General features: G+C 42.6%; 2 protein-coding genes across 2 annotated transcripts; one reads left to right on the forward strand and one right to left on the reverse strand.

Annotated features, from left to right (window-relative positions):
* Positions 1-1,000: 1,000 nt before the first annotated feature.
* On the reverse strand, positions 1,001-5,757 carry LOC109864779 (small integral membrane protein 19-like). The gene is made up of 3 exons (XM_020452726.2): positions 5,443-5,757; positions 4,402-4,526; positions 1,001-1,760 (listed from the first exon to the last, which is right to left on the reverse strand). Exons 1-3 carry the CDS (start codon positions 5,571-5,573, stop codon positions 1,696-1,698), a joined length of 321 nt encoding a protein of 106 aa, XP_020308315.1. The 5' UTR covers positions 5,574-5,757; the 3' UTR covers positions 1,001-1,695.
* On the forward strand, positions 5,232-7,804 carry si:ch211-175m2.5 (uncharacterized). Its single transcript, XM_020452725.2, has 5 exons — positions 5,232-5,924; positions 6,054-6,239; positions 6,355-6,454; positions 6,764-6,894; positions 7,119-7,804. The coding sequence occupies exons 1-5, from the start codon at positions 5,880-5,882 to the stop codon at positions 7,401-7,403; spliced, it is 747 nt and encodes a 248-aa protein (XP_020308314.1). The 5' UTR covers positions 5,232-5,879; the 3' UTR covers positions 7,404-7,804.
* Positions 7,805-27,341: the final 19,537 nt, after the last annotated feature.

Raw genomic sequence — 27,341 nt, forward strand, 5'->3', positions numbered from 1 at the left:
TATTGATTAATGTTTGACGTGAATAATGTTTCTCAATGGGATAGTACTGGTTAAATATTAAACCTATGGTAATGAGCAACTGATTGATTACATCAGCAGATTAATTAGCAAAGCACATGTACACGGCTCATTATCTGGTTAACAGGCTGGTTCACGCGACAATCTTGTTTTGGACTGGGCTAATAAGATAGGCTAGGAGGCATTTTGGGTGGTACCTTACGACTGGGCATAACACAGCAGATGACTCATGGGCACAGCTTATCTCTCTGTTGATAATGGGGAGTCGGTGAAATGGATTTAATAACTGCAAGACTTCTTTTTTTCTTTTTTTTTACCATGCTCCTATATTTGCCCAATGATATATTTGCTCAACTCACATATTCTCATTTCAATGGTTTTTAATCTCCATAACCATTTCCCTTCAGTCTGCAGGTTTTTAATTACAGTGGGCCAATAGTAGAGTATCCTGAAGTAGACTCTTCTCAGAGGTACAAAAAGGGGTATGCACACGACAAACCTGAATAAGCAAAGATTCAATACACCACGCACAGCCCTATTTAGAATGTATAAGGATCTGGCCCTGCCCTGCACTCCGGCCGCTGATGTATTGATGCGTTTAATCAGTGTGCCATTTCTCCTCCGCAAGGAGTAATCATTTTTCCATTACACTACCTCCGAAGGATGTCCACTTGCATTTGTTTGGCCTCTTGGTGTTGTGTTTCTGGGCCACAGCTTTCCTCTGACTAATGTTTTGTTTATTTCTTTGATGGATTAGAGGCCTAGCTTTTCTGTTAGGCCCCTGATGCTAAATGTCACCTTCCTCAATCACTGCCTCCCAAACACCCACCCCATCGTGCTACATTCCATAAAACACACACACCAGTGCCGAGTTTCTGCTCTGAGAATTGTGACATTGGAGGGAAACGAAATGAATTATTATTACAAAAGAAACGAGACGGGACAGAGGGAGGTGAAATCAAGCAAAACATAAATATTTTTCCTTGGTTTAAACATTTTTTTTTTTTTTAATCAGAGTAATAATATAAATGCATTTCCTTTTCAGAAACAGCAACTTGGAGTGGGGAAAAGTCAACTTTGACCCTCTCAACATGAAAGAGAGCGACTCTCCGTTTGGATCACAATGCTCCTTGCTGCAAAGGATCAGCAAAACTTTCCCAGGTCTGTTGTAATGCCATTATAAGGATTATATAGGAGGATCAAAAACTTGGCAACAGAACAATTCTTGACAACCAAACATTTACATTGATATGCTTGATTAAAAGGTTTGTTGTACCATCATTTTATGGTACAAATACATGTTATTTAGAGTTTAAGACAATAACTTGAATAGGTGCTGTAGAGAATTCACCAAATACACTGGATGTGGTCCTCCTAAACCCACTATGTGGCGACACATCCACACCAAAACAATGTTTATATATATATATAAAAAGGCTAAATGAATGCAAAAAAATAACAGAAATGAAAAGGGAACATCCAGTTTCGTTTGACTTGACGACAGTCTTAATCACAGAAACCTTCCTTGACCCTCGACTTCTTCCTCCGTAATACGCATGCCCTCTTCAGGAGTGTAGTAATGTTCAGACTTACCAAAGCCAAAGAGGCTTAAGGGTGGAGAGACAGGGTGGAGCAGGCAGGTATGATGAAGGGCCATGCTACCTTACTGGCGTGGTCTCATTCCATAGAGAGCTGAACACTCTCACTCTGGCCTTGGTGCTGCTGCTGGTCAAATTTCCTAGCTGTTAAAAAGGAATAAAGGAGACCGAATTATACCAATTTAAACAGTGGGATAGATTTAGATATATGCAGAACAGTTGGGCAAGCTAGAGTTTGACACAGAGCTATTTGTTAAACCAGAAATATATTTGACTCGAGTGATGAACAGATTTGAGGTCAGTTTGACCACAGACTCTACCATATCCAACGGTGGGCATTATTTCTCCTACATCTATTTTACATATGCATTTCAATTACTTCTGAGCATTTTGTATTTTACTGGGCTGAACTACACTCCAATGTATTTTGTAACAAGATACTTTCAAGAGCTGTCATTTGTATTTTCAAAATATGAAATACTTTTCTCTATCATTTATGTAGCGTTTCACCATTTTGTGGCCCTCTTTCACCCTGCATGGTTATCAGAAGTCTGATGGCACTATGGTGTGATAAGAGTGTCTGCTAAATGAACTAAATATACATCTGTATGTGATAATGGACAATTGCACTTGCATGCAGAGTATTATTCTAATGAGCTCCGCCACGAAACAAGGCTTTGTTACAGCTTGGACTTTTCGTAGCAGGTTAAGGAGAACTTACACAGCAGGTTAGGAAAATTAACATAGCAGGTTAGTAGAATTCGATTAAGCTGTATCCCATCTATACAGGACACCATAACAGGGCCAATAATAACACCCAGTGTGCTTTGCAGTTCCTTTTGGTATGTTCATTTTCACTAGGGACGGGAAAAAATGACAAAATACAATGACTAAATACCATAAAGATCAATGTATCAAAATAAACGACTAAATGTAAATTTAAATAGGTATTTTGTATTTTTTATATTTTTTATTCAGAAATACATTTAAAAGCAGACGGCCTGAACAGAAACAACATTCTCAGTAACGATTACAGAAACGTTTTACTTCCTGACTGTGATATGTTGTTGTTTACCTACCTTAGTTGAATGCACTGACTGTATACAGTGCATTCAGAAAGTATTCAGACCCCTTGACTTTTTCCACATTGTTACAATACAGCCTTATTCTAAAATGAATTACATGATATGTAATAATCCTCCATCTACACACAGTACCCCATAATTACGAAGCAAAAACAGTTTTCTTTAGAAATGTTAGCAAATGTATAAAAACTAAAAATACATAAGTATTCAGACCCTTAGACTCGAAACTGAGCTCAAGTGCATCCTCTTTTCCATTGACCATCCTTGAGATGTTTGTACAACTTGATTGGGAGTCCAACTGTGACAACTTCAATTGATTGGACATCATTTGGAAAGGCACACACCTGTCTATATAAGGTCCCACAGTTGACAATGCATGTCAGAACAAAAACCAAGCCATGAGGTCGAAGGAGTTGTCCGTAGAGCTCGGAGACAGGATTGTGTTAAGGCACAGATCTGGGGAAGGGTACCAAAACATTTCTGCAGCATTGAAGCTCCCGAAGAACACAATGGCCTCCATTATTGTTAAATGGGAGAAGTTTGGAACCCCCAATACTCTTCCTAGAGCTTTCCACCTGGTCAAACTGAGCAATCGGGGGAGAAGGGCCTTGGGAGGTGACCAAGAACCTAATGGTCACATTGACAGAACTCCAGAGTTCCTCTATGGAGATGGGAGAACTTTCCAGAAAGACAACCATCACTGCAGCACACCACTAATCAGACATTTATGGTAAAGGCACCTAAAGACTCTCAGACCATGAGAAACAAGATTCATACAGCCAAGACAATGCAAAAAATGGCTTCGAGACAAGCCTCTGAATGTCCTTGAGTGGCCCAGCCAGAGCCCAGAAACGAACCCGATCAAACATCTCTGGAGAGACCTGAAAATAGCTGTGCAGCGATGCTCCCCATCCAACCTGACAGAGCTTGAGAGAAACTGCAGAGAAAGAAAATGGGAGAAACTCCCAAAATACAGGTGTGCCAAGCTTGTAGCGCCATACACAAGAAGACTGGAGGCTGTAATCCCTGCCAAGGTGTTTCAACAAAGTACTGAGTAAAGTGTCTGAATACTTATGTAAATGTGATATTTCAGTTTATTTGTTAAACATTTGCTTATAAAAAACAATGTCTGTTGTGTCATTACAGGTTATTGTGTCTAGATTGATGAGGGAAAAAAACACGATTTAATCAATTTTAGAATAAGGCTGTAACGTAACAAAATATGAAAAAAGTCCAGGGGAATACTTCCCAAATGCATTGTATGTGAAAATGAACATACCAAAATGAACTGGCCTTGTTTAGAGGTCATGTCTAGATGGGATACATTTGAGTGTCCTCAAAATTACCTAAATGTATGAGATTGACAATATTTCAATATTTCTGTTTCATGTATTTGAAATATGCATTTCAATTACTTCTGAGCATTCAACTAAGGTAGATAAACAACAACATATCACAGTCAAAGCAAGTAAAAGGTTTCTGTTCATGCTGGCTACTTGCAAATGTATTTCTGCATTTTAAAATTCTAAATATTTCAATGAAATTCATTTCAAAGTATATTGTTGTTTATTTTGAAACATTGCTCTTTATGGTATTTAGTCATTGTATTTAGTCATTTTTGCCCCTTCCTGATCATATCATAGGTGAGCACAAGGCCTAACATTGACACATCAGAACAGAACTGAGACTGACAAACTCACCAAGGGAGTACATCTCCAGCTGCTGGCGCAGTCTCACTTTCTGCAGACTGTCGTAGAAGTTGGGTTCGGTCGTGGCTCCAGCGGTAGGCGGCAGAGCAAATATCCTCATGATCTTCCTCTTATTTCTGATGGGGAGAATAGAGAACCACAGTATGAGTCATAATACCGATAAAACCTAGCGGTCAAACAAGGAAATGGTTCCAATCGTTTTTCCACCATTCATTTTTCCCCATAGGGGATTATAGAAGCACTTAAAATAAGGTCTGTGTTTTGTGTAGGCTTAGCCTGGCGTGATGTTTTGATAACTGTGTAAATCTCTATATATTTGTATGTATTTACCCCCCAAAAATGAAATGCTAAGTAGCTGCTAATGTGGCTATCATAAAGAACTACAAATGCCATGATGATCTGGACGAGCTTGCCGAATCGAGGTAAAGGCAAGAATCTTTGGATTAATGATCTAATGTTAGCTAAATGTAGTAATTAATAAATTGGCTACAGTTCTTTAAATTGACAATTCTGTGAACTGTCTTCTGAAAGTTTTAAATTGACACAATACCTGTTAGCAAAGGATTTGCAAGGATTTATAGTCTCTGCATGATGCATAATTAGCATTTTCGAATTTGAGAGTAGTTAGAGCAGGATATATTGACAAAAGGCATCTTATCAGAGAGATTTACATGGTTTATCAAAATGTCACGTGGGTGTAAGCCTACACAAAACACAGCCCTTATTTTAAGTGTTTCAAAATTTCTCTATGGGAAAAATGAATGGTGGAAAAAAGATTGGAACCATTTGCCTGTTTGACCGCTAGGTTTTGTGGGTATTATGACACCTCCAACATTGGGCTCGAGAGGAAGGAGAGAATGAGACAACCCGTATGTAATTCATGCATTAGCTGAATGGAAGCTATTTAAAAGCAACGCTTGTAAATATATGTTACTAGTAAGGCACACATTTAGTTGTTGATGATGATGATGCAAATATTTATCAACAGTCGGGCATTTGTTGGGAACTACAAAATGCAAAGGAATCTCTTACTTTCTAGCGTACATCAGCAGTCCGAAGCTAACCAGGATGACGAGCAAATAGACATTGGTGGCCTCGTTCCACGCCTCGTGCACGGAGTAGTCCAAAGATTCCTCGCTCTCCATCACCCCATGACCGCCCATTGCGATCAAACAATTGTGAGGCAGCTATTTTTGTAGTTTCATGAATGTCTAAAAATACGATTCCATGCAACAAGCATTAGCTAACTGCGACTCCTACGATGTAAACAGAAAGGTGACGTCGTTTCCGGAGTCGTTCACAAGCCGGCTGGCGAGGAGTGGGACTGTTTTGGGTGGATGAGTCAAAGAGGCGTGCTTAATGGGAGTGACATAAATACTAGACGATGATTGGTTTTTCAACCTCGCAAAAGACCTCCCCTGATTACCTTTTTCAAAAGAGGAAGTAAGTTAATTTTGCTGTTACTTGACATGGCGCCTGGAAGTGTTTGGAGATTAATTCGTCACTGTAACCTTGTAAGTAGTCGACTTGCTCGTTGTTACTTTTTTACTTTTGCATCTAGCCACGGCATAAACCACATGCTTTGTCTTTCTAGCTAAACTAACCTGTCTGCAATGGAGTTACTTTATTTTGTGTACATGCAGGCTTCCCTTCGGTATGTGGGGTGCGCGTTATGGCAGCAGAAAGCACCTGTGGCTGTGGGGGCCGCGGCGACCAGTAGACAGTTCTCTAGCGATGCTCCCCCGCAGAACATCAGCCGATACCCGATTCCAAACAAGAAAGACCTGCCATTCGACATGTTAGAACTAATGGAGGAGGTGGAGACCAAGGTAGGATGCAGAGTATTTTCGTGTCTCTAATGTGCCTGCTATGAAAAGACACTACTGTGGGGAGCTGGATAACTATATACATGTTGTAATATCAGTGTGTTTTGCTCTTTGACAGGCAGGCTTCCTTCCCAATGTCTTCAAGGTCCTGGCACATCGTCCAGCAGAGTTCCGTGCTTTCTTTTCCTATTACAATGAACTGATGAACAAGGAGACAGGTGTGTGTGTGTGTGTGAGAGACTTCAGAAAGTATTCACACCCTTATTTTTCACAAAATGAAAACTGAAATGTCAATAAGGATTCAACCCCTTTGTTGTGCCAAGCATAAATAAGTTCAGCAGGAAAGATTTGCTTAACAAGTCACAAGTTGCATGGACTCACTGTGTAATAAGTGTTTTAACACTTTTTTTATTCATCTCTGTACCCCACATGTACAACTATCTGTAAGGTCCCTCAGTCGAGCAGTGAATTTCAAACGCAGTGTGTGTCCGTGTTGATCTGCAATGTTTGTTGCGCTGTCATGTCAGGGGGACTAACGAAGGCTGACAGGGAGCTGATTGTGGTCGCCACCAGTATCCACAACCAGTGTCTCTACTGCGTCGTGTCCCACAGTGCACTGCACCGCATTTACTCTAAGAAACCCACACTGGCTGACCAGGTACATTCTTCTCTCGTTTATTTCTCTCCTGATCTGTTTACTGGTGTGCACTGAAACCGTTTTATGCCTCTATCCTCTTACACATTGGAGGTGTGAGTTGTTTGTCAAGTAGTTGATATCCTCTGACTGATCAAGTATAAAAGGTGCAAAACTCACCCACTGTCGCCTCCTTTCTAAATGTGTTTAATATTTTGACTCTTTCTCCCCCTGGCTCTCATCCCCAGGTGATTGTAAACTATGAGAACGCAGAGCTGTCCCCTCGGGAGCGGGTCATGCTGGACTTTGCTCTGGCCGTGTGTCGCAGCGACAACGTCACCGACCAGCACTTTCTGTCCCTGGAGGAAGTGGGCTTTGACCGGGAGGACGCCTGGGACATCGCTGCCATCGCTGCTTTCTTTGCCATGTCCAATCGGCTGGCCCACCTGACCGACATGAGACCCAACGCAGAGTTCTACAACATGGGCCGTATGCCACGGGACAAGACCAAGTTGGAGGGAGAGGGCAAGTAGTGAGGTGACAAGGGATACAGAAAACATCACAGACTTTAAGTTTCTTCCTATTGATTTTTATGGGTGACCTAACCACAGAGACTCAAGAGGCCAGGGGACCTATCTAAGCGTGTGATATCAAATGTGACTGTTTACGGCCGGTCTGCCACACAATATCTACAGTAGAACCTGTTCATGTTACTTTGTGGAGGACTCTGGGCTCAATTGTTAACTGAGGATTTTGAAATGTTAGAAAGATATGTTAAATTGAGTTTGGAGTGCAAGTAGGTGAAAATCAGGGTGTATATATCTGTAATGTTCACTCTAGGAAAGGTGTTTGGGATGTCTGTCTGATAGTCAGGCAGTAACACTTGGAACACTCAATGCTATGCAATGACAATAAAGAATATATCTTCTGTTTCTCTCTCGCTCCCTCTGTCAATTTGGTTAAAATAGAACAAGCCTTGCTGTCCTGTCCTCTTGGTTCATAACATCTCCATGTACACTAAGTTTACAAAACATAATGAATACCTCTTTCTCATGACAGACTGACCAAGTGAATCCAGATGAAAGCTTTGTCATGTTAAATCCACTTCAATCAGTGTAGGTAGATGAAGGGGAGCAGATGGGTTAAATATAGTTTTACATTTTCTTTTTTAATGCCTTTAGACAATTGTGACATGGCCTGTGTATGGGTGCCATTTAAGAGGGTGAGAGGGCAAGACAAAATATTTAAGTGCCTTTATTTTTTAGAATCTAAAATCATTAGATGAACCAATTAAATTTTCATAAACATTGCAGAATTTAATTGACCTTTTCTGGCTGTGATGGGTTCATATTCCTGAAGGAGCCATACAACAAATTACTATGTACACCTCATTTAATTGGACCTGGTAAATAGACAGGCTCTATCATAGGCAGTGTGGTTTATAATACCGGTATACAGTAATTTAACAGCTGATATTTTACATTGACGTGTATGTATCAAGTTTTGTCACGTGCACAAGTACAGTGAAATGCCTTTCTTGCTCTTTCCCAACAATGCAATAATGAATACCAGTAGTACTATACATTTAAAAAAATACGAACTTAAGTAGAACAAAAACAAGCTGTCCTGTTTCAGAATTTATGGGCAGTCCTTATTTAGGTCAGGGAAAAGTCGATGCAAAACATTGAAGTCAGGTCCACGACAATTTGCCATTGTTTTCTAATCTCTTTAAACTGTCAGTCCCTTTTTGAAGAGAGAGCATAAATTACTGCTAAAGATGAAAACATTCTGCCAACACTGTAAATAGACTGGTAGTTTATTTAAATGTAACAGTATGGTTAGGCTACAGTAGGCCTATTACTATGTGACAGGAGCGTGACATCATTGCCTATTTATTCTCAGAGCCTATGCTAAGGCAGGACATATCATCAACCCAATAATCTATTGACAAAATAAATGTTTATCAATAGACCTGTCATTCAGGGCAGGTGGGGCAGATCACCTGTTTTGAGCCCCACCTGTTTTTTGCTGTTGCCTGTTACATGTTATTTTGGCATTAATACGTGTCACATATCAGTTTGCAAACAATGCAAAAAACATAATTGAGTTAAAATAAAGCCGCATACGAACATGGTCTCTTTTTTTGGGTCCTTGAGTAAGGCAGCTTTCTGTGGTGGTGGGACAGCCACCGCATGGTGACACTATGTCACTGCAAAATCTATGGTGAAAGCTTGAAAATAATAGCCCCTTTGTTGCTGCCATGGAGTTACATTAGAATTGCCCATCCAAGAAGGCTAAAGGCCATTGGCCACAGATAAAATTACATCAAATCACATCTACCGTAGCTTTGATTGAACTGTTCATGTAGCTAAGAAAGTAATATTACAGTAAGTGTATGTTGTGTAGTAAGATGTTAGCAGCACATGTGCCTCGCCCTAATAATTTGGTCCCTTTCCCCCTCATAACTTAGCCTACTGTTCTGACTTGGTAGTGCACATGTACTCTATAGCCTGTTTTAGAGAAATGTAATCAAATATTGTAAGAGCTTTCATTGTCTACTTATATGCCCCCATCCTATGGTACTGACTTGGTGTACAGGGAGAATACTAAGAACGGACCATGTTCTGAATTCTGTTGCTGTACATTTCAAAAGTGCTGAACAAATATTTATATTGAGTTTGTCCGTCCTAGCTTGCTCATTAATGTCTTAATCTAAATTACGGATTGCCTCTTATCCGCTCGTTCTCCCCTTATGCCATAGTTTGTACATTTCAATTGACAGTAGAAACCACATTTGTTTAAGCAAGTCAGCAATATCAGCTATGTTTTTTTTAAAGGCAGTAAATGAGGCTGAATGTACTGTTTCACTGTCCGACAAGGCTCCACTGATAGCCCACCCGGCTAGCAGGGGTAAGGTGTTGGGACTGCTGTTGGGACTAACAGTTTGTGGACACCGTTTGTCACCGTTATAGTGCATTTAATGTATTGTTTAGTGTTGTGTTGTGTAGTGGCTTTGCTGGCATGCATCTAAAAAAAGTGGGGGAGTTTGTCCCACCAAGATTTACATGCTAAAATCGCCACCGTGAACAACAATTAGTCTTTTTCATGCTAAGGCATAATGTCAATAGTTCCAAATGATAAATTATACAGCAAATAAAGGCCGTTATTGTCACCATAAAAGGTAAAGGGAGGCGTTTTCCAGGCAGAGTTTTAGTGCTGTTCACGTGGCCACAGTTTTACGACAGGTCTGATTTATAACAGAAACATGCGTATGTATGGCGTGCGCCAAGATTATAAATCTCAATATTCTTGAACTTTTCAGAAATGGCACACGCATACGTTAAGGTGTAACCTTTACGCAACAGTTAGAAATGAGGCCCCAGCTCTCTATCTATTGCCTTTCTGATGGGAAGGGGGTAGCTGCATCCCATTATGGTAACCTGAGTATGGGCGAGTGGGTGTGTCGAAAGAAAAGTAGCAGGCGTGTTCAAAGGAGTGGGTGTGTCGACAGCACTCTGCTATAGGTCAACCCGTTTTGATTGAGCGGTGCTGTATAGAAAGAGACGGGTGAAGTCAAATTAGCCCGGTTCATTAGAAATGGTAGTTCGTTAATATTTTGTGGAAGCCAGGCTCAGCAAGGGAAGATTCTGCAAATGGAAAAGCTTAATGGGAAGAAGATTAAATGTCCCTGGTGTTTATACTAGATTGAGCGGAGTCATCACTGGGGTCCCAATATCTACGTCCATAGATGATATTAAAGAAAATGTGAAGGGAGGAAGAGTGATTGAGGCCAAAAGGTTGATCAGTCGGAAAGAGGGTCAAAGAAGTGAAAGCTTATCAGTGCTACTGAAGTTTGAGAAGGTTTTGCCTGGAAAAGTGCTGATAGGATTCCTTAGTTTCAATGTCAGAGAATGTGTCCCATCCCCATTGTGGTGTTTGAAATGCCATTGAATGGGACATGTAGCTAAATGTTCAGTGTAAAGGAAAGAAAAAACATGCCAGTGTGGAGGGGAACATGATTACAGAGAATGTGGGTGCAACGTGAAGGTTAAGTGTTGTAATTTTGTGGGGGAACATAGTGCAGCGTTTGGTGGATGCCAGGTGCAGAGAGAGGCTAGAGAGGCTCGGAGATATAGAATCAGTCATGATGGATCGTATACAGAGGCTGTAAGTCAGATTGGTGGAACTAAAGTGCAGAATGATGGAGCTTCTATGGCTGCTCCTGTACTAAGTGGACCTAATATCAGGGCTGGTGCTTCTGCTGGTCCTGGCATGGTTTCGAGATCTATTCAGAAATGTTGTGAACATGAATGTGCTTTGTCAAAGGACACTTTGATAGTGAATACAGTTACCCTTACAAATGAAAGCTATAAAGTTATCAACATGACTCGGGTTGTGGAAAGCAGAAATATCAGGTTGAAGGTTATTGTGGATACGGTAAAATAGTTATTGTGGGTAACAGATGTTACTGTTGAAATGGTTGTAGACATGCTGAATAATCCTAAGGGTGGATTGTTTCAGTATGATGCAGATACAGTACTGGGGCTTGAGATGTTATTTCAATATTTTTGGGGGGTGTATGGATTTATTATTAGTAGGGGTTTATTATTTGATTATAAAAAAATATATACTTTGTAAAATTGTATTTTCTTAGGAGTACAGAATTAGACAGACCATGAATGATTACACACTCCAGCACAGTAGGTGGCGGCATGCACCTTAAACGTTTGTTTGCGGACCGCCCTGAAATCATAGAAGAGTTTGTACTTCTGCTTTTTAACCAGATGATTCTGAGTGTCATTGCACTGTTAGTTTTACACAAATAATTGTACATTTTCAGTTGTAAAACTGACGATTGATTATTTTTGATTACAAATATTTATGATGCGTTGTATGCTTGTGCTTACTGTGACTATCTCTCTGACATTGGCTGCTATGTACTGTTGCTACTTCCCGCGCCGTTGCTGGACAGTAGTGCTTGTCACGCGGGAGAGAAATGCACTGTGTCCCGGTGTTGCCGTTCATGCCCTCCCCATTATGTATCAAGATGACATCTAAATGGTTATCAATATCAGTCATGTCTTGTATAGGCTGCCATCCTACTTTAAATGTTTTTTTATACACGTTAGCTACCGCCGGCGACACGATCTCGGAAACAAGTCGGCTGGCAGGCCGATACAACACCAGCGCACTGGTTACTGGTTTATCGACTCGTGCAACCCAATCAGCCACGCTAAACGTGGATGAGTGTCAGCAAATCTGCCCAATTAGCTGATTCGCTTTCATATTCAATTCAATTCAATTCAAGGGCTTTATTTGCATGGGAAACATGTTTTAACATTGCCAAAGCAAGTGAGGTAGATAATATATAAAGTGAATATATAAATTGAAATAAACAATAAAAATGAACAGTAAACATTACACATAGAGAAGTTTCAAAACAATAAAGACATTACAAATGTCATATTATATATATACAGTGTTTTAACAATGTACAAATGGTTAAAGGACACAAGATAAAATAAATAAGCATAAATATGGGTTGTATTTACAATGGTGTTTGTTCTTCACTGGTTGCCCTTTTCTCATGGCAACAGGTCATAAATCTTGCTGCTGTGATGGCACACTGTGGAATTTCACCCAGGAGATATGGGAGTTTATCAAAATTGTCAGAGAATTGGATTTGTTTTCGAATTCTTTGTGGATCTGTGTAATCTGAGGGAAATATGTCTCTCTAATATGGTCATACATTGGGCAGGAGGTTAGGAAGTGCAGCTCAGTTTCCACCTCATTTTGTGGGCAGTGAGCACATAGCCTGTCTTCTCTTGAGAGCCATGTCTGCCTACCCCGGCCATATACCCACTCCCTTTCGACACACCCACTCGCCCATTCTCCGTTTGCCATACCGGTTTCCGATACACAGTAGTATGTAATAAAACCACTAGAGGGAGGTCTACCTCTATAGTTGATCAACAGGACACAAAAAACACAGCATTGAAAAGAGACTTCCAGTTCTGCTTCTCTTTAAGTTGAGTGGATGTAAGATTGTCTATTAGCCATGAATGAGAGAATATTTTATATTGACCTATCTAATTCACCTGTTAGAAGATCTGAACTATTTCACTAATGAAAGTGTAACAATTGTTGGGGTCCAACTGCTATATTGTCCCAGGGAAAGGAGAACAAGAGGTGTTGTTTGGTGAGGTCTGGCTGCATGATCCGGTCTGATCAGGTCTATAGAAGAAGCCAGTCCCCTCCCATCAGGCCTGTCAGCCAGTGAGGCATGGCGTGGGAGCAGAGGAAACGGGACTGCACCGTAAAGCTCGCTGTTTGTGTTTAATCTCATCGCACGTTCGTTAGGTAATATTCCTCCAGCCCAATGACATCAGACAGTACACGTGTGTCTGTACTAGCCCACCTCACAGTCATGAGGACACAGCCCAGCCAAGGGTGTTTACACACCTGCTATCACGGAAAGGACCGGGAGGGAGGAGAGGGGCAATAGGAGGTAGGGAATGAGTGATAAAAAAAAAGAGTTCTATATCTTGAATGGGTCATTGTGATTTTAGCTATACCTTGATAGATGTATTCATTAATTACGGGGATGATTCAAGTCTCTGTGCTTGTCTGTGGTCCAGTACTGTGTGCTCGAGGCCTAGTTTATTTTCAGAGACACTATTTTTAATTTTTGTGTCATCTGCACATGCTGCCACATCCAGTTACCTAGGGTGTGGAAAGACCAGAGAGGCTCTAGTGTGTGTATGTGTGTCTGTGTGTATGTGCGTGCATGTATGCATGTGTATGAGTGTGTTTGTACTGAAAATGTTCTCCACAGGTGGTCCATACATAATACTGTTATTAACAACTCAATCCTATGTGTCCTATCACTCGAGATCAAACGACTTGACAGGAGGGAAATGTATTATACCAGTTATATAGTACCAAATAAAAAAATCCCTCAGCTCCAAAACTGACCCTCATCTTTCTTTTAAGAGACAAGGCTACTACACACATCTAACCAACACAGATTTATGATGAAATATATGGATCTCTTCAGTATTTCCCATTTGTCCAACTCTCCTATATTTCCTCTTCAATTTAGTTTATTACAAACAGTATCTGACTCGTGGCCAGAGACATGTAGTGTGTGGATGCTGATAGAAGTGGTCAGTCATACTGTAAACAGACACTATAGTCCCTCAGGGCAGAGGTTTGGCCCAGGCCTGCAGTGAAACCCTTCATTTAATGTGTTTCTCCATCCATTGACAGCCAGTATAAAACATTGCAGCCATCATGGCGACACGTGGTTGATTGATCAATAGCCTTTATCCATGGGGTCAGGGTGAGAGGGGGTTCAGGTTGAAAGGGGCGACAGACAGAGGAACCATGGCGTTAACTGTCCTCATTCGCTTCCTTCTCTCGAGGAAGATAAAACCACTGGGAGATTACACACATGTTGACGGGGCCACTGTTTACGAGGCAGAGAGAGGACAGGGAAGAGGAGATCAGACTATCAGCATGCACCGCAGACACAGATAACTTCCTCTCTTCAGTGAGTCTGTCTGACAGCCACAGTGCGGTACAGTAAGCGACAGCGGCAGATCAGTACTGCCTCCATGGCAGGAGCGACTGAAAATGTTCCCTTGAGAAGGGGTGAGCTTGTGGGTCATGTCATGGTAGATTTGTCTGGATGATTGTGCTGCCTCCTTCTGACCAGGGGTCCATGTAACATCAATTTCAATAGGTCTTACCTGGATAAGACAAATCAATTTAATACAGAAAATGGGAGAAATCTGGAGTTAACTGATCTTTTGAACAGATTTTTTGGATGTGTTTGATTTTGTTCTAGTTCTAGGATGTCCCGCTTCCTCTCTGTGTGTGAGTGTGCGAACCCCCAGACCCCCAGTAGACCAGTGCTATCCTCAGTTAGAACATAAGTTATGGTTATGCGGAGTGCTTTTCTTCTGCCTACTCAGGCCACTCTGGGCCTTTTAGTATCTTTGGATAACTCCCACACTTTCCGTCTTTGGGGAGGTGGTGAGGAGAGGAGTGAGGGGTTGAGGGAGCGTGGCGCTGAAATTTAGAATATAAACCCTCTCCATTCTGTCGCAAGGTTTTAAACTCTGTTATCTTGGAGTTTTTGCTTGTGTTATTTTCTTTTCTGTGTGTAAGGCTGTGTCCCACCCACCCCTGAAGGCAGGCAGCCAGGCAGATAGACAAGAGACAAGCCTCTAAGAGATATCAGGGTTGACAACCAGAGGGGTTCCAACAAGCATTCTGTCCTGTAAACACAGACACGCACACATTCTGCAGTCTCAGATTTTTCTGTGAGCAATAACAATTCAGGTCATTTGCACCAGTAGGTAATTTCATGAGGAACAGAGAACTTGACAGAAGCCTACCTGTTTTCTGTCTAAGCTAGCATCCCCGTAGGGTACACAACATAGATGAGGCTACATGTACCAGGTTAGCTGTTTTAGTTGGGGGTTAACACTGTTGGGAGAGGAAGAGAAGAGGACTCCACCCAGGAGTGATTTTTAAAATGTCCCAGAGGGATAATCTTACTGCACATTCACAGTTACCTTATTCCCAGAGATGATCTGTGTACTGGCTGCTGTTCTTAGAAAGATGGAAACTGTAAAGCCCATGTCAGAGTGCTGCCCCTGCTGTTGAAACTAACTGTCTGCCACAGTGAACAACACAGTAAGTATGGCCATATAACATTATGGAGACCACAGATTACTACTATGGCCGGGTGTCATTTTCATCTGAACACAAGGGATTTGGGTTTGCCTACCAAACACAACTCCATATACGTAGATATACACTACGGTGACAGTGGTGTGTTACATGACCCTATGGATGCAAAGTGCACACAAACATAATTGCACCCATATAATGTGTCATGCCTGTGCACATGGGATTTCCCTATGCTTTTTAGTTGATCTCAGCGTTCATAATGTATGGTATGTAATGTCATCTCTATTACAGTCTCCGCCGGTCCACTGGGAGGTGACAGGGATTCTGGCCTGCGTGGGTACCCAGAGATGAGACACTGTGGGTGGGCATGATGGATGGCAGGAGTCCCTACCCACCCATGGTTCTCTATCATCTCCCATATCAAGTCTTCATTTACCTTCCTCTTCATAAGTTGAAATACATCTGCAGTTTCCATGGTATGACGGTAGGTCAGTAATTATGTTCCGGAATGTGAGACTTGTGGCAGCCATTGCTGGTGACAATCAGTGCCTCATATGGTCACAATGACATTTAAGTTTAAGTTTAAATGACAGGAAATTCCAATGTTATGTTGTTGTCTAGGTACATTCAAATTCACCTGTTGACCTCAGACCACACATAAATCCATGTCTCAGACAAATAAAAAACGATTCATAGGTAAACATTGAAATATACAAATAAACATCCACAACAGTTGACAGCTTCTTCCTTTTCTTGCTCTCTCTGTCTCTCTGTGCTCACAGTATGTGATTCACACACACACACAAACCTGATCTAGAAAAGCGGGACAGAGGGGGAGGGCTGTGAGGGGGTCCTTAGTGTGGAGGTCAGGGCGTGAGAGAGGAGTGTGATGCTCTGTCACGGTGAGAGGACTGGGGCAATGGGAGGCTGGGGGGCTGCATGGTCCACTCATCTCACACGGGGCTGAGCCTGCAGCACCGTGGGTGGTTTTTAATGTGTGTGTCCTTGCAGGGTGGGTGGGAGGGAGGGTGCTTGTTAGTGTCTGTTTATGGAGGAGAATCACCCCCGGAAAGAGAGAGGGAGGGGGGGGGGGGGATATGTTGAGATGAGAGCAGCAGTGGGAAAGAAGAGCAAGAGCTTATTTTGCAAATAAATAAATACAAATCCTACAATGTGATTTTCTGGATTTTTTTTCTAATTTTGTCTGTCATGGTTGAAGTGTACCTATGATGAAAATTACAGGCCTCTCTCATCTATTTAAGTGGGAGAACTTGCACAATTGGTGGCTGACTAAATACTTTTTTGCCCCACTGTATTTATAACTGTGTTCTGTTTGTCTGTTGCCAATTTGTTTGGTTTCGTGAAACCTACCAGCGTTTGTTCTCCTGCTCCTATCTGTTCTTGTTCCTGTTTTCTAGTCCTTCCCGGTTTTGACCGTTCTGCCTGCCCTGACCCTGAGACTGCCTGCCCTGACCCTGAGACTGCCTGCCCTGACCCTGAGACTGCCTGCCCTGACCCTGAGACTGCCTGCCCTGACCCTGAGACTGCCTGCCCTGACCCTGAGACTGCCTGCCCTGACCCCGAGACTGCCTGCCATTCTGGACCTTTTGCACCCTCTCTGGATTACTGACCTCTGCCTGCCTGTGACTTGTCGTCTGCATGCCCCTATACCAACAGCATACCACCCTGCATACCACTGCTGGCTTGCTTCTGAAGCAAAGCAGGGTTGGTCCTGGTGAGTCCCTGGATGGGAGACCAGGTGGTGTTGGAGGGCCAGTAGGAGGTGCCCTTTCTTCTGGTCTAAAAACAAAATATACTAATGCCCCAGGACAGTGATTGACACTGCCCTGTGTAGGGTGCTGTCTTTTGGATGCGATGATAAACAGGTGTCCTGACTCTCTGAGGTCATTAAAGATCCCATGGCACTTGTTGTAGGGGTGTTAACCCCGGTGTCCTGGCTAAATTCCCAATCTGGCCCTCAAACTGTCATGGTCACCTAATAATCCCCAGTTTACAGTTGGCTCATTCGTCCTCTCCCCTGTAACTATTTCCCAGGTTGTTGCTGTAAATGAGAACGTGTTCTCAGTCAACTTACCTGGTAAAATAACAGATAAATACATACTAAAAATAAACTTTTGTTTCTTCGACACTATCTGCATCTGGGTCATACCTGAAACCTGATAGCCGCCTCCAATGTCGTTTTATAGAGAGGGTATTCTGAGTGGGGAGCGATCCAATGGGTGGGTTTCCCTGTGGGTCCTGCTTTTTATTTTACATCCATGGGCTTAACAACATTAAAGATAATAATTACATTTTAGAAAAACAATGGCAATGCTAGCGATTCTCTCTTGGAATTTGAAAGGCCTTAATAGTCCGATCAAATGTTCCAGCTGTCTTAAAAGTCTTGCAAGAAATCATTTTGATATAGAAATGCTCCAAGAAACACACGTGCTCCATAATGACACACAAAGAATAGAGAACAATTTGTGCAAACTGTCTGCTTGTTCACCAAGCAGAACCTGTTTGGGACGATATTGGGACGGAGGTCTATTTAACATTTTTTTACTAATTAGGTCAACTATTACTCTAAATGATTAACATAGCCGTTCACATAGCTTCATTTGGAAGGAATGTAAATACTGCATCCTTCCAAGCACGAAGGATGCAGTGCTCCCACTTTCACCAACTATAAAACTATTTTTTTAAAGTCTGTCATCCCACCTCGAAACTTACCCAAATTAGTATTTTCAGACCAAAGCGGGTTTGTTAAAAAACTATTATCCTCAGATAACCCCCGTTGTCTATTACTTACTGTATCCTACATCAGAAACTAAAAGCTCCTTGGGCAGTTCTATCTCTCAATGCAGAAAAAGCTTTTGATGGACTAGAATGGTCATATCTTTAGTCGGTTTTGGGACAGATGGGACTTGGCTCCAATTTCATTAATATAATTAAAATACCATATGCTAATCCCTCAGCCATAGTAATAACAGACGATACCTGCTCTGCTCCGTTCAGAATAACTAGAAGTAGCAGGCAAGTCGATCCCAGCTTACGTCTACAATTTTTTATTGTATAATAAGCCCCTGGCACAGGCATTTCGACAATCTAAAGAAATTACAACAAAATCACTCAATTCTACAGACCACCACATCTAATTATACGCCGACAATATCTTACTTACTTTATCTAGAAAATGTATTTCAATCTCTCCCAAACGCTTTGAAGATCATAGACAAATTCAGCTTCATCTCAAGTTATAAAATAAATCTAACCGAATCTGCCCTACTCCCCATCAAGAACCCGAAAGGGGACCCAATTCCTATTTATGGAATTCCAATCATTTTCCATTTTAAATATTTAGAAATATATACAGTATTTCCTTCTTTAGATAAAACAGAACGCTCAAATCAATTCAATCTCAGTAGATGGATGTCACATTCTGTCACGACTTCCGCCGAAGTTGTCCTACTAGCGGTGACCGATCCCTTTTTCGTTTGTCTGTTGGTTTTGTTTCACCTGTGTGTATTTTAGTTGAATTAACGCCCTTATATGTAGTAGGTTGTCCCGCCCTTGTTTTGTGCGGGATTGTTTTTGTATTCATGTCATTTGGTGTAGTACTTGTGTTTTATTCTCCGGTCTATTTTGATCCGTTGTTGGATTATTCACCCTGTGTGTTGGGTTGACCGTGTGTTTTTGTGCGCCGGAGAATAAACTGTCGAATCATTAAACCTGCTCTCTGCGCCTGATTCCACCCACCTTGATAAAACGTGACACATTCTGACCTTTATTTCCTTTGTTTTGTTGTTATTTAGTGTGGTCTGGGCGTGAGTTGGGGTGGGGTGGGCAGTCTATGTTTGTTTTTCTATGATTTGGGGATTTCTATGTTTCGGCCTAGTATGGTTCTCAATCAGAGGCTGGTGTCATTAGTTGTCTCTGATTGAGAATCATACTTAGGTAGCCTGGGTTTCACTGTTTGTTTGTGAGTGATTGTCTATGTTAGTTGCTTGTGTCAGCACAGTTCTTATGATAGCTTCACAGTCGTTATTCGTTTATTGTTTTTGTACAGTTTACTTCGTGTTTTTTGTCATCTATTAAATGATGCATTCCCACCATGCTGCGCTTTGGTCCGCTTCTTACGACGATCGTGACAATGGACTAATTACCCAGTTGCTCTAACTGGCAGAATATCTATTGTGAAACTGGATATATTGCCTCGGTATTTTGTGAGCTCAATGCCTTCTCTTTCAGCTATTGGGATAAAATCCACAGTGCATTTTTCAAAACTTAACTGTAAAGGTTAGAGATCCCAGATGAAATGAACACATTTACAGAGAGGGAAAGACGTTGGAGGTCTATCTGTCGCAAACTCTAAATTGTATTTCCAAGAATTAAACGCTAGATGAAGATGCGGGAGGAGGGGGGGCTAAGAGGAGGGGGGGGGGGGCATGGTTTCCTGGTGGGGGGGAAATGGGTTGGGGAGCGGGATCCTTTTTTTGTTTATTTTCCTTGCATAGAGAATTTTACAAAACTGTTGATGGTGCTCTTTGTCTTATGACTAAACAAATGAACATACAGTATCTGAATGAATATGATTTTGAATGATATATCGCTACCAGTAAACCCCTTATGAAAAAATGATAACTACTCTTGCTCTTTTATCTGATATGAAGGAGACTTTTTCCAACGCAATAATTAAAATTCCATCGTTAGTTCTAGAATTAGCCAAAACCAGCATTGTCCGGGTTAGTGGAGGGTTTGGCTGGCAGGGATGTCGTTGTCCCATCGCGCTCTACCGACTCCTGTGGCAGGCCGGGCGCATGCATGCTGACACGGTTGCCAGGTGTACGGTGTTTCCTCTGACACATTGGTGTGGCTGGCTTCCGGGTTAAGCGGGCATTGTGTCAAGAAGCAGTGCGGCTTGGTTGTGTCGTGTTTCGGAGGACACGTGGCTCGCGAGTCTGTACGGGAGTTACAACGATGAGACAAGACTGTAACTACCAATTGGATACCATGAAATTGGGGAGAAAAAAATGTTAAAATAAATAATAGTGTTGGTATGGTCAGGGCAATCTGTACGCTGAGGTGTGATGGAGGGGGTTTGCGCCAGTTGTCTCTTTCTCCCCTGTCGTTCCCTCTCTCGTTCACATACACATCCATCTTCATTTTCACTATTTTTCTACCTGTCAACCCAGCGCTTTTGTTCTTATAAAACAAAATACAGCAGCCGTCCAAATCTCCCTCCTGTCTCTGTACACAGGAACACGGAGCTGAATCTGTTTGGGGATATCTCTGCGGGATCCAGGATTTAGCCTGAATGGTAAGAGATTGACAGGGGGTTTAACTGTAAGATAATACATTGATTTTATTTTGGAATCCAAAGTAATCTCATGTTGGGTATATTTACAGGAAAACGTGTTTGGAAAATACAAAATTACACACAAACACACACACACACACACTCCCCAGCTGTAGGCAAATCTGGGTGTCTGCATCAGAACTTCATACAGTAGCTCAACCTGAGTGAACCTCATTTTGACTGAAAGTTACCTCATCTACAGAGCTGTGTGTGTGTGTGTGTGTGTGCTGTGGTGTGTGTGTGTGTGTCTGTCTGTCTGTCTGTGTGTCTTGTCCTTAGTGCATCATACTTCCTCTTAGGTGGTTGTAGAATTTAACGTTCTTTTTTGGATTATGATAATTAGCGGTTATCGGCCTTATTCTGGTCTGCATGCATTATATGGTGTTTTACGTTGTACAAGGAGGATTTTTTTTGCAGACTTTTGCATGCAGTCTCAATTTGGTGTTCGTCCCATTTTGTGAATTATTGCTCTCTCTCTCTCTCTCCCCTCTCTCTCTCTCTTAGAAATTAGGTGATGAGTGAGTTATTTGTGTGTGTGTGTGTGTGTGGGGGGGGGGGGGGGGTACATTTTCAGTAGCTCATTACTATTACTGTGGGAAGCAGTCCTCTGCTGATAGCTGAGGTAAGCAAAGATAGGCTGAGGTATACGCGCACGCACGCACGCGCACACACACACACACACACACACTCTGTCTCTGTCTGAGGCTGGGGTAGGTCTGTCTGTCACACACAGGGATTACCCCACATAAGGAGGCTGTCTGTCGCTGAGCAAAAAGCATTGGCCATTATTACAATGAAATAAACACACACAAACACACTCACACAAACACACAAGCGTCTGTACACACATACCTTATGACACACACACACACACACACACACACACACACACAAACTGCCCTTTATTACTCTGTTTGTCTTTCAAAATTCCTTCCTTCTCAATCGCTCACTTTCTCTGCCCCTTTCCCCCTCTCCCTCTTTTGCTATCTCCCTTCTCTGTCTCCATCTCCTCCTCTCTTTTTCTCTATCCCCATTCCTTCCCACCTTTCTTTCTCCCCCCTCTCCCTCTTTACATCTTTCTAATGCATCATCTGTGGTGTTGGGGAGGGAGGGAGTAGATCTTTAAGATACAACACATTCTGTCATTTGGCTGGTAAACCCTCCACCACTCATAAACACAGAGCCTTTAAAACCATTTTAAAACATCATCCATATCTGTCACACACACACACACACACACACACACACACACACACACACACACACACACACACACACAAACACACAAACACACAGTCATAAACACACACACACACACACACACACCACAAACACACGGGCACACAAACACACAGTCATAAACACACACAATGCTCTACAATGAAATGATCAGTGATGTTGATTTTGGAACACAAAGATCAACGGTATGCACAGAGTATTTCCTATAAACTTAAGAGGCTTGGCGTATAATACACTCTAATGAGTGGGCCTAGAATTACTGGACAGTCACATCAACTTCTTTCAGTTCTCGGCTATCGATAAGCCCTCTCAGCTCGCTAAGCTACTTTATACGGCATTTATACGATATCACCATTAGAGGGCTGCTAAGCTTTGAACCATTTAAGTGGTTTGAATAGACAAAAACCTGAAAGGTCCATGAATATCTCCAATAGTGCAGAAACGAACTTTAACAGAACTGGGCCAACTAGAACAGACTGGAGCTGCACAGAGGTAAAACAGAACCAAGGTGATGTCAGAGGTCATAGAAATAGAGCGGACAGAAAAAGCACAGTGGCAGTTTTCCATTCTGTTTCATTTGAATGTGGCCTGTGCAATATGGCTGTGCAATATGGCTGTTCAATTGGATCAGGATGTTGTTGCATACATAATACAGAGAAATGTTGTGCTGCTCCATCATAGGGTTACTGTGTAAGCGTTGATGAACCGCACAGCCATGGAATAAGCAACCACAGGGTTCACACATCTCAAACTGCCGTTTTCATCTCTTTCATAGACCTCACTCAGTTTGCATTTCGAGATCTGAGCAGTGAGGCCTTGCATTTCAAGTGGAACAATTACGTCCTCCCTCCCTCCCTCCCTCATGTCCATGCTCTCGCCCTCCACTCTGATGCTGTAGCAATTCATCAGAGGGACAGTGTAGACAGAAACTCTAGAGAGGAGAACCCCACGTGCGTAGCTGTCCCAGTGCTCGTTGTGCTATTGTGCTCTCAGAAGCACCCTGAAGGCTGACATTTACACCAACAACACAAAGACGGGCCGCAACCCCAGGGGGTAAACTTGCCATGCATGTTCAACTTGTCATCACTTCTCACTCGTTCTATCTTCTCCCTCTCTTGTGAAGAAGCTGTGTCACGTTATGGACTCTGAACTCATATACTGCCTTCCACATAGTCCCTATCTCCCACCATCCTCTCTCTCTTTACCCCTTTCACCGTCTCAGCCAAAGAACATCTCACTCTTACCATTTTGCTTAAATATTCTATATATCTTGAAGATGGATCAGCAGAACTAAGTGCAACAGAAGTATTGGTATTGGTGAACGTGTTGCAACACTCACGGATGGTCAGCTAGCAGCCAGAGGACAATGTAGAGAGAGCCCTTGGACATATCATATTTCAGTGGTCTAAGAAGTAACCTTTGGGTCCCTTCTGCTTACGGGGTTGGGGTGCAGCCAGGTCAGATGTCAGCTAAACCCCTCCCGTTACCAACCTCCACATCCCCTCTTAATATTGGCAGTCAGCACTTTCCAATCCTCTGCAGTGACCTCATGATGAGAAATTCAGAGTGCTAAAAACAAATTCTAAAAACAGACAGGAACTCTGCCCTGAGTGTTCCTTCTAAAATTAACACAAACACCTTGTGGCTAATATTTCCCCTCACTAAGAGTTATCAAATAGGATTCGGCCTATGTTCCACTTTTATAAATATTAACGGAACAGCAATTATCTCTTTATCTCAATGATCTCTTTATCTCTTTCCTGGCTATAAGCCTTAAATGGGGGTTGAATGATAAAATATCAATGAACAAACCTGTGAAATACCAAGATCACTGACAAAATACTTATTTCATCCCAATTCTCTGGACCCCAAAACAGTAATTTAACTCACCCCCATATACACCCAGTCAGCCCATATACACCCAGTCAACCCATATAAAACACGCAGTCAGCCCATATCCACCCACTCAGCCCATATACACCCAGTCAGCCTATATATACACCCAGTCAACAAATATAAAAACACCAAGTCAGCCCATATACACCCAGTCAACCCATATAAAAACATCCAGTCAGCCCATATACACCCAGTCAACCCATATAAAAACATCCAGTCAGCCCATATACACCCAGTCAACCCATATATACCCAGTCAACCCATATAAAAACATCCAGTCAGCCCATATACACCCAGTCAACCCATATATACCCAGTCAACGCATATAAAAACACCCAGTCAGCCCATATATACCCAGTCAGCCCATATATACCCAGTCAAACCATATAAAAACATCCAGTCAACCCATATATACCCAGTCAACCCATATAAAAACACCCAGTCAGCCCATATATACCCAGTCAAACCATATAAAAACATCCAGTCAACCCATATATACCCAGTCAAACCATATAAAAACACCCAGTCAGCCCATATACACCCAGTCAGCCCATATAAAAACACCCAGTCAGCCCATATACACCCAGTCAGCCCATATACACCCAGGCAACCCATGTCAACCCATATAAAAACACCCAGTCAGCCCATATACACCCAGTCAACCCATATATACCCAGTCAAACCATATAAAAACACCCAGTCAGCCCATATACACCCAGTCAGCCCTTATACACCCAGTCAACCCATATAAAAACACCCAGTCAGCCCATATATACCCAGTCAAACCATATAAAAACACCCAGTCAGCCCATATACACCCAGTCAGCCCTTATACACCCAGTCAACCCATATAAAAACACCCAGTCAGCCCATATATACCCAGTCAAACCATATAAAAACACCCAGTCAGCCCATATACACCCAGTCAGCCCTTATACACCCAGTCAACCCATATAAAAACACCCAGTCAGCCCATATATACCCAGTCAGCCCTTATACCCCCAGTCAACCCATATACACCCAGTCAGCCCTTATACACCCAGTCAGCCCATATAAAAACACCCAGTCAGCCCATATATACCCAGTCAAACCATATAAAAACACCCAGTCAGCCCATATAAAAACACCCAGTCAGCCCATATATACCCAGTCAAACCATATAAAAACACCCAGTCAAACCATATAAAAACACCCAGTCAACCCATATATACCCAGTCAGCCCTTATACACCCAATCAACCCATATACACCCAGTCAGCCCTTATACACCCAGTCAGCCCTTATACACCCAATCAACCCATATACACCCAGTCAGCCCTTATACACCCAGTCAGCCCATATAAAAACACCCAGTCAGCCCATATATACCCAGTCAAACCATATAAAAACACCCAGTCAGCCCATATACACCCAGTCAACCCATATAAAAACACCCAGTCAACCCATATAAAAACACCCAGTCAGCCCATATACACCCAGTCAACCCATATACACCCAGTCAGCCCATATACCTCCAGTCAGCCCATATACACCCAGTCAGCCCATATACACCCAGTCAGCCCATATCCACCCACTCAGCCCATATACACCCAGTCAGCCCATATACACCCAGTCAGCCCATATACACCCAGTCAGCCCATATAAAAACACCCAGTCAGCCCATATTCACCCAGTCAACCCATATATACCCAGTCAGCCCATATACACCCAGTCAGCCCATATACACCCAGTCAGCCCAAATACACCCAGTCAACCCATATACACCCAGTCAACCCATATAAAAACACCCAGTCAGCCCATATACACCCAGTCAACCCATATATACCCAGTCAACCCATATAAAAACACCCAGTCAGCCCATATATACCCAGTCAGCCCATATATACCCAGTCAAACCATATAAAAACATCCAGTCAACCCATATATACCCAGTCAACCCATATAAAAACACCCAGTCAGCCCATATATACCCAGTCAAACCATATAAAAACATCCAGTCAACCCATATATACCCAGTCAAACCATATAAAAACACCCAGTCAGCCCATATACACCCAGTCAGCCCATATAAAAACACCCAGTCAGCCCATATACACCCAGTCAGCCCATATACACCCAGTCAACCCATATACACCCAGTCAGCCCTTATACACCCAGTCAACCCATATAAAAACACCCAGTCAGCCCATATACACCCAGTCAACCCATATATACCCAGTCAAACCATATAAAAACACCCAGTCAGCCCATATACACCCAGTCAGCCCTTATACACCCAGTCAACCCATATAAAAACACCCAGTCAGCCCATATATACCCAGTCAGCCCTTATACCCCCAGTCAACCCATATACACCCAGTCAGCCCTTATACACCCAGTCAGCCCATATAAAAACACCCAGTCAGCCCATATATACCCAGTCAAACCATATAAAAACACCCAGTCAGCCCATATATACCCAGTCAAACCATATAAAAACACCCAGTCAACCCATATAAAAACACCCAGTCAGCCCATATATACCCAGTCAGCCCTTATACACCCAATCAACCCATATACACCCAGTCAGCCCTTATACACCCAGTCAGCCCATATAAAAACACCCAGTCAGCCCATATATACCCAGTCAAACCATATAAAAACACCCAGTCAGCCCATATACACCCAGTCAACCCATATAAAAACACCCAGTCAACCCATATAAAAACACCCAGTCAGCCCATATACACCCAGTCAACCCATATACACCCAGTCAGCCCATATACACCCAGTCAGCCCATATACACCCAGTCAGCCCATATACACCCAGTCAGCCCATATCCACCCACTCAGCCCATATACACCCAGTCAGCCCATATACACCCAGTCAGCCCATATATACCCAGTCAGCCCATATAAAAACACCCAGTCAGCCCATATTCACCCAGTCAACCCATATATACCCAGTCAGCCCATATACACCCAGTCAGCCCATATACACCCAGTCAGCCCAAATACACCCAGTCAACCCATATACACCCAGTCAGCCCATATCCACGCACTCAGCCCATACACACCCAGTCAACCAATATAAAAACACCCAGTCAGCCCATATACACCCAGTCAACCCATATACACCCAGTCAGCCCATATACACCCAGTCAGCCCATATACACCCAGTCAGCCCATATACACCCAGTCAGCCCATATACACCCAGTCAGCCCATATACACCCAGTCAGCCCATATCCACCCACTCAGCCCATATACACCCAGTCAACCCATATACACCCAGTCAGC

Source organism: Oncorhynchus kisutch, linkage group LG19, assembly GCF_002021735.2.
Source record: "Oncorhynchus kisutch isolate 150728-3 linkage group LG19, Okis_V2, whole genome shotgun sequence".
Lineage (NCBI taxonomy): Eukaryota > Metazoa > Chordata > Actinopteri > Salmoniformes > Salmonidae > Oncorhynchus > Oncorhynchus kisutch.

Coding starts and splice junctions, on each gene's coding strand:
- LOC109864779 (XM_020452726.2), bottom strand. CDS start 5,573: ATGGGCGGTCATGGGGTGATGGAGAGCGAGGAATCTTTGGACTACTCC. Junction 4,527..5,442: donor CTGCTGATGTACGCTAGAAA/GTAAGAGATTCC, acceptor TCTCCCCATCAG/AAATAAGAGGAAGATCATGA. Junction 1,761..4,401: donor GCTGGAGATGTACTCCCTTG/GTGAGTTTGTCA, acceptor CCTTTTTAACAG/CTAGGAAATTTGACCAGCAG.
- si:ch211-175m2.5 (XM_020452725.2), top strand. CDS start 5,880: ATGGCGCCTGGAAGTGTTTGGAGATTAATTCGTCACTGTAACCTT. Junction 6,455..6,763: donor ACTGATGAACAAGGAGACAG/GTGTGTGTGTGT, acceptor CTGTCATGTCAG/GGGGACTAACGAAGGCTGAC. Junction 6,895..7,118: donor AACCCACACTGGCTGACCAG/GTACATTCTTCT, acceptor TCTCATCCCCAG/GTGATTGTAAACTATGAGAA.